Source organism: Leptomonas pyrrhocoris (assembly GCF_001293395.1).
Source record: "Leptomonas pyrrhocoris isolate H10 chromosome Unknown, whole genome shotgun sequence".
Taxonomy (NCBI): Eukaryota; Euglenozoa; class Kinetoplastea; order Trypanosomatida; family Trypanosomatidae; genus Leptomonas; species Leptomonas pyrrhocoris.
The window spans coordinates 279,071-288,080 of NW_015438365.1; the positions used below are offsets into that span (position 1 = coordinate 279,071).

General features: G+C 52.3%; 5 protein-coding genes across 8 annotated transcripts; 2 read left to right on the forward strand and 3 right to left on the reverse strand.

Annotated features, from left to right (window-relative positions):
• Positions 1-1,477: 1,477 nt before the first annotated feature.
• On the forward strand, positions 1,478-3,385 carry ABB37_05008 (RNA editing complex protein MP67; the record flags this gene model as incomplete). Its single annotated transcript, XM_015802884.1, has 1 exon — positions 1,478-3,385. The coding sequence occupies one exon, from the start codon at positions 1,478-1,480 to the stop codon at positions 3,383-3,385; it is 1,908 nt and encodes a 635-aa protein (XP_015658400.1).
• A 547-nt stretch (positions 3,386-3,932) lies between these two features.
• Positions 3,933-4,585, forward strand: ABB37_05009 (hypothetical protein; the record flags this gene model as incomplete). Its single annotated transcript, XM_015802885.1, has 1 exon — positions 3,933-4,585. The coding sequence occupies exon 1, from the start codon at positions 4,139-4,141 to the stop codon at positions 4,583-4,585; it is 447 nt and encodes a 148-aa protein (XP_015658401.1). The 5' UTR covers positions 3,933-4,138.
• Positions 4,586-6,909: 2,324 nt separating this feature from the next.
• ABB37_05010 (putative 40S ribosomal protein S18) lies at positions 6,910-7,379 on the reverse strand (the record flags this gene model as incomplete). The annotated part of the gene is made up of 1 exon (XM_015802886.1): positions 6,910-7,379. Exon 1 carries the CDS (start codon positions 7,369-7,371, stop codon positions 6,910-6,912), a length of 462 nt encoding a protein of 153 aa, XP_015658402.1. The 5' UTR covers positions 7,372-7,379.
• A 30-nt stretch (positions 7,380-7,409) lies between these two features.
• On the reverse strand, positions 7,410-7,873 carry ABB37_05011 (putative 40S ribosomal protein S18; the record flags this gene model as incomplete). Its single annotated transcript, XM_015802887.1, has 1 exon — positions 7,410-7,873. The coding sequence occupies exon 1, from the start codon at positions 7,869-7,871 to the stop codon at positions 7,410-7,412; it is 462 nt and encodes a 153-aa protein (XP_015658403.1). The 5' UTR covers positions 7,872-7,873.
• A 36-nt stretch (positions 7,874-7,909) lies between these two features.
• ABB37_05012 (putative 40S ribosomal protein S18) lies at positions 7,910-8,389 on the reverse strand (the record flags this gene model as incomplete). 4 transcript variants are annotated; one of them, XM_015802891.1, is made up of 1 exon in its annotated part: positions 7,910-8,389. In XM_015802891.1, the coding sequence occupies exon 1, from the start codon at positions 8,369-8,371 to the stop codon at positions 7,910-7,912; it is 462 nt and encodes a 153-aa protein (XP_015658407.1). In that variant the 5' UTR covers positions 8,372-8,389. The 4 variants fall into 4 exon arrangements, with proteins under 4 accessions (XP_015658407.1, XP_015658406.1, XP_015658405.1 ...); XM_015802890.1 differs by having other exon boundaries at positions 7,910-8,383; XM_015802889.1 differs by having other exon boundaries at positions 7,910-8,381.
• Between the last annotated feature and the right edge of the window lie 621 nt (positions 8,390-9,010).

Consider the following 9,010-nt stretch of genomic DNA (forward strand, 5'->3'; position numbering starts at 1 on the left):
CAAAGAAAAAGATATATAGCTGAGTCGGGTCAGTGTAAGCAGCTATGGTGCTTGATCCGCCTCTTGCATGTGAGATTATTATTGTTACTATTTTCTCCTGTTGATTGAGATTGCATTCGAACTAACGTATCAAGACATCGTTGTACGGATGACGGTGAAGAAACCTGCACGGAAACAGCGGTGCCGCTTCTTGTCGCTGAAGTATCCATAATACAAATAAAAGGAGGACGACAATATGGAAAGCATGCTTGTTTTAGAAGAGAGCAAAAAAGGACAAAGTCTGCAGGAGCGCTCTGATGCTCATCTTCTGTTTTTTTTTATTTTATATTCAAGCGCAGCCGTCTCTGACGCCACGATTTGATTCTTCATTCCCGTCTTTTTTCGTTGCTTTTGGCGATAGGTCGCCTCTCTCGTGTTTTTTTCTCGACTGCTGCATTTCGTGTAGCGGCGCCTTGAGCTCCTTGTATGTTGGCTTGTTATGATGTCCTGACCCACTCGCAGTACATCTGCTCACCTGAGATAAAAAAGAGTGGCACGGATGAAAGAAAGGAAAAAAGAGGATTCAAACGCCAAGGCAACCGCATTTTTTTTCTTTTCTTGAGGGATGCACTTTGGGTTTATCTGTACCTGATGATGACTGCTCCCTTTCCCTCCTTACCGTCCGTGCTTCTACTTGTGCACCGACTTTTTATGACGTTTTGCTGACGATTTTGCCCATTGCGGTTTTCTTTAGTGGCCGCTTCCTCTACAAAGATAAAATAAAAGGAAATAATGACCCCCCCCCCCCCCGACCGGAACGTGGACAAGCGCACGGTGCTTTTAAAAAGCAATCGTCAAGGGCGGTAAAGAGTAGAAAAGACTAGTTGCTGCCTCACATCAGACACGAATCATAACGGATGACCTGAAAAAGAGGCATCTTTAGCTTTCATTTGTATCGGACATCCGTGTGAAACACGGGTGGAAGAGGGCTCTAACGTGGTCCATAAAACAAAACAGGAAGTCCACAATCGAGGGGTGTGTACAACACAACGGAGAGCAAATGCTGTTACCGTTTCCTTCGCGTCCCTTTCATCCCTGTCTACGCCGGTCAATCTGAGGGCCGATGACCGTACGCAGCGTCGTCACCGTGCGGTTTGTTCTCCCCTTTTTTCCCACTATCTTCTCTTACCTTTACACACGCATTCTCGTTTCTTTTATTCGAAGTCCTCATTTCCATGCACAGGAGGGAGAGCGTTCGTTTCGTTTTTCCCGTTGTTGTTGGTGGGTGAGGTCAACAAAGAAGTCGTCCCCGTAGCCCATTCAAAAAGAAAGAAGGAAAAACACGACCACAACAGTATAAGCGGGGCCTAGAACGTCGTCGCCGAGACTTTCCGTGTCATTTCAAGGGGCGTCAACAATATATATATATATATATATATATATAACGACGTGCATTACGATTTCTTGAGCCAGACACGGCGCCAGCCTTGCGCCAACAATGCGCTCTACGACTCTCCAACGTGTGTGGCGCACCTGTGGGAAAGAGCGTGCAGGGTGGTCCGTGACACGAGTCTACCGGTCCCCACAGCGCAAGGTAGGGACGTCGGCGCCGTCTTCGTCTGCCCGCTCCGAGCCCCCCCCGCACCTCTTCGAGAACCCTGCTTTACGGAAGCAGGATGATCGGGCTTTACTCGAAGCCGTTCTTTCGTTCCAGGCCGTCACCTGGGCCAATGACACCATCGACGCCCTCGATAACCCGCGTGACGGGCGAGGCGTCTTTTTCGACTTCTCCACGTCGACCTGCACCCTGTGCGGCAGCACCCTTTCCGGGAGCTATGCGCTGCACCGAGGCTCCGTGGACCACGCGGCGCGCCTCGCCGTCGTCAAGCGTGCACTGGGGCTCTTCCACACCTTCTACAGCCAAGTCCAATCCGCTGACCCGACGCTACCGTCTCATGCTTCGTCGTCCTCGCGGCGTTCTGGCAGCGTTGGCGGCACCGGCGGGTCAGCGTCGCGCTCCGCCGCGGCACATTCGCGTTACCACAAAAACTACAGCAAGTCTTTCTTCTTTGACGAGGCAGCCGTGCCGAGCCACGAGCTACTCCACCATCGTCCCCAGTCGCTGCGTGAGGTGGACTTGGTGGACGTGCTGCTGAAGCGATGGTGGCGCACGCTGCACCACGTCCCCCTTGAAAAGGGAAACTACTCCTTCAACCGCATCCTCTCCCTCTCCGCGGACGACGTGCAAACCCGACTGCACCGCCTGCGCTACCTCCTCTTCTTTCTCACCTCCCGCGGTGTTCTGCGATCCTCGATGCCGGTGGGGGCGCGGGACGATGGTGGGCCCTGCAGCACATTCGCCCCCAACCTTCCCCACACGGAGGACTTTGAGCGTTACGAGATGATCGGCGACTTGGAGTTCAAAACAATGACGTCGGAACGCGTACACGCGCTGTTCCCCGCCGACGAGGGTGGGGCCAGCCTCGTTTTGAACGAATTCGTGCGCGTTTTAGATTCGAACCACGGACTCCTCGCCATTTACGACTACGTTGACATCAACAGGATGCTGTCTCTTTCTCTGGCGAATAACAAGAACAAGGCCGATGTCGTGGAAGCCCTGGTGGGGGAGCTACGGGCGCTGCTGTGGTCGACCGAGGTGGTGTACAACACGGACGCCTACCCTGCTCCAGGGAACCGCGCCACTACGGTGTACCTGCACAGTGTGGTGCAACACACGTTGTACGAGCTGGGCCACGTCGTCTTCATGTGGCGCATCGACTCCACCCTGCGCAACGCAAAGGGAGTCCTCATGGACTGTCTGGAGAAGGAGTTTTTAGCGAAGAGGAGAAAACGACACGGTCAGAACGCAGCAGTGGCGACGGAGGCGGAGCGGGGCCCCAAGGCGCCAAGGAACGCGCTGCTCCCGCTTCTGTTGCTGTGGGAGCGCCAGCCCAGCGTGGCGCGCACCGCCGAGGAGTTCGCCACATTCGCCATGGCGCGGCGGCCTGCCCGACCTCCTCGAGTTTTCCAAGCGCAGCTGCAGCAACTGTCGCCGTCGCCGTGCGAGCAGTCAGCAGAGCGGCGCCGGCAACTCTCCGTAGAGCGATTATGGAGCTCTGCTGAGCTGATGGAGAGGATGAAGACCGACGTGGCAGCGCCACTCGCCTCGGAGCGTTGTGCGGGCGCGTCACCGTGGGCAGAGGAGAATCGACACGGTGACTCGACCGTGTCGACATCACCTCCTGAACTGTGCGCCGCCACGTCCACCGCAGTGCTCCTACCGGATTTCCAACCGACGCCCTGTGCGCAGCGCCTGCCCTCACCCTCCTCGGCGGAAAAGAGAACGTTGGTGCGAGAGAACTGCGTTGTTTTACTGGACCCTCTACCACCGCCTTCGACGAGGTGAGTAGTTTACATGTCTAGCTTTTTTTGTTGTGGCTTTGGCGAAAGCGTTTTTGAGTCGACACGCAGTCATCACAGAAAATAAAAGTTAACATCGACCGAAATGGCAGAAAGCACAAACAAGCACCGTTTCTTTCTTTATATGTATAGATGTGTTTGAAACTCTCGTTGCGTCTGTAGCGGGTGCGATCGCTTCTAGCATTTTAACGCACTCGGATTGTTTGATTTGGAATACGGCTCATCGGCCAATGTGTGCTCTTGTTCGAAGTGCACCGCATGCTCTTTCGTGCTCGTTCTTGTCTCGCTCTCTCGTCTCGCTTGTTGTCGCGCGCGTCATGACGTTCAATTCGATTGCAACTCGCCCTTTACCTGCTTTCGCATGATCTACACCTCCATCCCGTCTCACGTCTCTCCCCCTCCCCCTCTCTCCCTCCCTTCTGAGCCCTCTTATTCCTTATCGTTTTCAACCATTGTGTTCGTGCTCGTGTTTGCTTCTTCCTTTGCTGTTGTTGTTGTTTTGTCGACCGCGCCACCTTGTGTCGATTTCCTTCAGCCTTTCTTGCTCTCCTATTTTTGTACGTTAAAGAACTTCTGACGAACTTCTCGTTTCTCGATAAGTTCCATTCGCACCACCATTCACTTTTCTTTTCTAAATTCTTTCAAGTCCCTTCACTGCGGCATTGCATTCTAATTGAATTTCTATTTTTTTTTGTTTTAAAAAGCCCAAGGATCCGCGTTATTATTGTATTATTTTTTGATGGTTTCACGACAAGAAGAGAAAAATCCTCGACGCAACGCGCAACTAGCATCAGCCATGAAGTTCACTCTGCAAGCTGTGCTCTTCTTCGCCTTCCCAGCGTTGGTCACTGCGATGGTGGCGTCGTTGCTGGTTCTTGGCTCGGCAGAACTGTGGAACCCGGAGAGGGACATCAACGTCTTCGCGCGCAATTGCGGCCCCGCTGGCCCGTGTGTGCGCATCACTTCCGGTCCCATTGATCGACTCGTGGTGGACCACGTTGACTTCGAGCGCGACACTGTCGGCGACGTGATCAAGCGCATTCCGGCGTGGTTTGGCAGCCAGGCCCGCCCGCTGGGCCTCACCGCGCACAACCTCCTCCTGCGGGAGGATATGCCGCTGCGTAACCAAAGCCTCTCGGCGCTGTCTCTCATCACGCTCGTCTCGATGAAGGAGATGCGCATGTAGGCGGTCCGACTCTCGGTGTGCTCAGCTGTCGCAAGCAAATAAACAGCTGCGCCATATGATGATTGTGTTACCCTTTATGTTTTTTTTTTTTTGTCGGGAGATACAATCCTTCTTTGTCGCTTTCTCTGTCTCCGCTAGTGTTGTTAAACTCGAAGCCAACACACAACAGACGTGACAGCTTCGATGTTACTCCCACCGGTGAAGTTCGACTGAGAAGTTCCTCTCTCTTACTCTCTGTACATAACAGGCCCAGCTCCTCTCTTGTTTTTCTTTTTTTTTTATAGACCTTAATGTGGAAAGAGGTCTGGTATTGTCGTCTTGAGTTTTCTCCGTGTATCAAACTCAGCTCTTTTTTTTATTTAATTGCTTCGTACGCGGACAATAGAAAGCGTTTCTTTTGTAAGTAAGAAAGGTTGTTCTGCTGGTTTGATTGGCGTGTTCCGTTTTAACGACAGGCGTCGCGACAACAAGCGAATTCGATGCAGGTGCAATGGAAATGCAGAAGGGAGAGAGAGAGAAAGAAGCGGGTATGGAGTAACAATTTACTATGTGTTGACCTCGTGGCGTTGGCGCCTACGCATCTACATAGTGCATCTTACTATAATTCTCTTTGCGTGCTCATTGCTCGGCTTTGAGACGACCCACTTCGCTACATGAACGGCAAGGAAACGAGAGAGTTCCATTTCGCAGAATGCATGTATGTGCGGGTTTATCACGACACCAGTGAGGTTTACAAAGCGGTAAGAGTATTTGTCCTGCGGCATTCCCGATCAGGTACTACGGTTTTCTTTTTTGTTTTTTGTAGTATTGTTGATAACTGTCGTCTTTGTCTTTGTCTTTGCGTTCTTCTTCTTTTGTACTTTATATGTCTCGGCACGTCTGCTTTGGTTAATGGAATAACCCGTTTTTTATTTATCTTTTGCGTTCTCTTTTAAAGGCGAACTGTGATTCGGTCGTGCAGAGGTGATTGGAACTGCCCCTTTTTGCGTCCAAAAGTGGTGGCGTTGTAATACGAATACAAGTGATCGGAATGCCAACCCCTTTCTTGGCGACTGTATGTGGCAATGTTTTTTTTTTTCTATTCTTCTTTTTTCCTACGATTCTGTGTGTTCACGATTCTATGTGTCTCTCTTGACTCCTTATCGAAACGCCTTTCGCTGTGGTTTTGATCTGTGTGTGTCAACACGCCCTTTTTTGGTGTGCGTTTAATGCCCTCTTCTTCTGTTTTCCCTTCTTCTGCGTGCTTTAGAGTTGGTTTTCCGTGTCCGTCTTTCTGTTTTGCTTCCCCCCTCTCTCCGATGGCGTTTGGTGTCCTTCTGTCGTTCATGTTTTTTTTTTTAATGTTTGTTTGCTATGCAGCCCAAACAGCGGCCGTTTATTCTGGTGATTTTATCATGGACGCTAGGAGGAATTAACAGTAACAACAAATAAACGCAGTTGTGTGGAGAGAAACGGAAAAGAGTAATGAGTCAAACAGAGTGCGAGAGGGGTTTAACACGCAATGCAAAACCGTGCGCAAAACGGGTCCATCGCCGTTACTCAAATCTCCAAAATGCTGTGGGTGATGTACGAAACATCAACAAAGAAAAAAAGAGTGAAGTTTCCCTTTAAAAAGGAACAAGAAACACACTTGTTAGAACACAACTATTAAGGTGTTGGCTTTGTAAGCCTGCGTCTGGCGAGGTTCATTTCCTTCTATCAAAACTGATGAAGAAGATGCGTTCGACACACCAACGTATTTCCATAAACTAAATGCCGCGACACGAGGCGCGATAACTGTTGTTTTGCTTCTCTTCGTCAATACTTTTTTCCTTGCTGTTCGTAGAAGAAAGCCGTGCTGTTTTCTAAACTGTTTACACGTTTATTTCGACTAACCTGGGTGGTGGTGGTGGTGGATATGCAGTACCCTGTACTTCCTCAAAAAGAAAACACGAAGTGCCTTCTGCAATGTCGACTGGCGTCACGTCAGGTAAACGAAAGTCTCTTTCGTTCCAAACAGGGAAACTTCCTACCACAATTTGTGGAATAACAAAAAAGTATAAAGTGCAGTGTGCGTAGTGCTCAGTTGTCGGCTAGCTCTTCTTATTCAAATTTCATTCGATTTAGCGTGTGTAGAACTCAGCTCGACTTTTTGTGGTTAGTGCCGGCCACAGACATAACAAAACATGTGCGTTCGTATCACTTCCTCTCTCTTGACTTTTTCCCATTTTTTCTTTTCACTCCCCTCTTTGTTGACTCAATCACCGCAACCGTTTCCATTGCCTCACTTCCAAAACAAAAAAGAGTATCCACACAGCACCACGACCACGCTGCAGCTCTCGCACTTACTTGCGGAGAGACACACCGATGGTCTTGCCGTGGCGGCCGCTCGTGCACGTGTGCTGGCCGCGCACGCGGAGGCCGTAGGCGTGGCGCACACCACGGTGAGCGCGCATCTTCTTCAGGCGCTCCAGATCGTCACGCAGGCGGGTGTCCACCATCGAGCTCGACAGGTGCTCCGTCTTGCCGGTCTTGGGGTCGCGCTGACGGTTGAGGAACCAGTCCGGGATCTTGAACTTCGCGGGGTCGGCGATGATCTCAGCGATCTTGTCGAGCTCATCCGGCATCAGGGTGCCGGCGCGGCGCTCCACGTCGATGCCGGCCTTCTTGCACACCAGGTAGGCAAAGCGGATACCGACACCCTTCACCATGCGCAGCGCGAAGGGGATCTTGCGCTTCCCCTCCACATTCGTGTTCATAAGACGCACGATGTGCTGGAAGTGCTCGGGGAGGAGAGTCAACGACATCCTTACACAGCACCACGACCACGCTGCAGCTCTCGCACTTACTTGCGGAGAGACACACCGATGGTCTTGCCGTGGCGGCCGCTCGTGCACGTGTGCTGGCCGCGCACGCGGAGGCCGTAGGCGTGGCGCACACCACGGTGAGCGCGCATCTTCTTCAGGCGCTCCAGATCGTCACGCAGGCGGGTGTCCACCATCGAGCTCGACAGGTGCTCCGTCTTGCCGGTCTTGGGGTCGCGCTGACGGTTGAGGAACCAGTCCGGGATCTTGAACTTCGCGGGGTCGGCGATGATCTCAGCGATCTTGTCGAGCTCATCCGGCATCAGGGTGCCGGCGCGGCGCTCCACGTCGATGCCGGCCTTCTTGCACACCAGGTAGGCAAAGCGGATACCGACACCCTTCACCATGCGCAGCGCGAAGGGGATCTTGCGCTTCCCCTCCACATTCGTGTTCATAAGACGCACGATGTGCTGGAAGTGCTCGGGGAGGAGAGTCAACGACATCCTTACACAGCACCACGACCACGCTGCAGCTCTCGCACTTACTTGCGGAGAGACACACCGATGGTCTTGCCGTGGCGGCCGCTCGTGCACGTGTGCTGGCCGCGCACGCGGAGGCCGTAGGCGTGGCGCACACCACGGTGAGCGCGCATCTTCTTCAGGCGCTCCAGATCGTCACGCAGGCGGGTGTCCACCATCGAGCTCGACAGGTGCTCCGTCTTGCCGGTCTTGGGGTCGCGCTGACGGTTGAGGAACCAGTCCGGGATCTTGAACTTCGCGGGGTCGGCGATGATCTCAGCGATCTTGTCGAGCTCATCCGGCATCAGGGTGCCGGCGCGGCGCTCCACGTCGATGCCGGCCTTCTTGCACACCAGGTAGGCAAAGCGGATACCGACACCCTTCACCATGCGCAGCGCGAAGGGGATCTTGCGCTTCCCCTCCACATTCGTGTTCATAAGACGCACGATGTGCTGGAAGTGCTCGGGGAGGAGAGTCAACGACATCCTTGGAATGTTTGCTTCATTTTGTGCGCACCCAGTGGAGGCTTGACGTATCTGCGGCATGTTCTCGAGGTTATTCGCTTCCTTAGTTATTTGTTCTTCATCTTTTATGATTTCGCTTTGAAAAAAAACCTCGCAAGTTTTTAAACAGCACCTTTTTTTTCCGCGGAGAGCGAGAAAGAGGCAAACGCCCCTGTGTTTAATTCGCTGCCTCCGGTTTTGTGAGTTCGTAACTCTGATGTAGCATTTGGAGTGTTTGTGTGTGTGTGTGTGCGTCTTCTTGAGTTATCGGACTGTGTCGCTGAATGCGCGACGCCACAGTCTTGGGCGCAATTTTCACGACGTGCCTCAGCCGGTAATCGCTCACATGACGCATGACACGCGACGCACCGCTGATTTCACCAGTTCTCCCTTTCTCGAAATCCACCCCCTGCTTTTGCGTTTTATCTCTCTCCACATCAATATATATATATATACGCTCACAACAACGCGGCTTCCTTTGTCCCACGTTGGACCGCAAACCGCAACCATAACAACAACAACAATAAAAAAACGCATTCCCCGTTCATCATTGTTTGCCATTCAACGTAGTCCCCACTAGTGAATCGTCAAAGGTGGACAGCTTTTTTTTCCGTCCTCGAT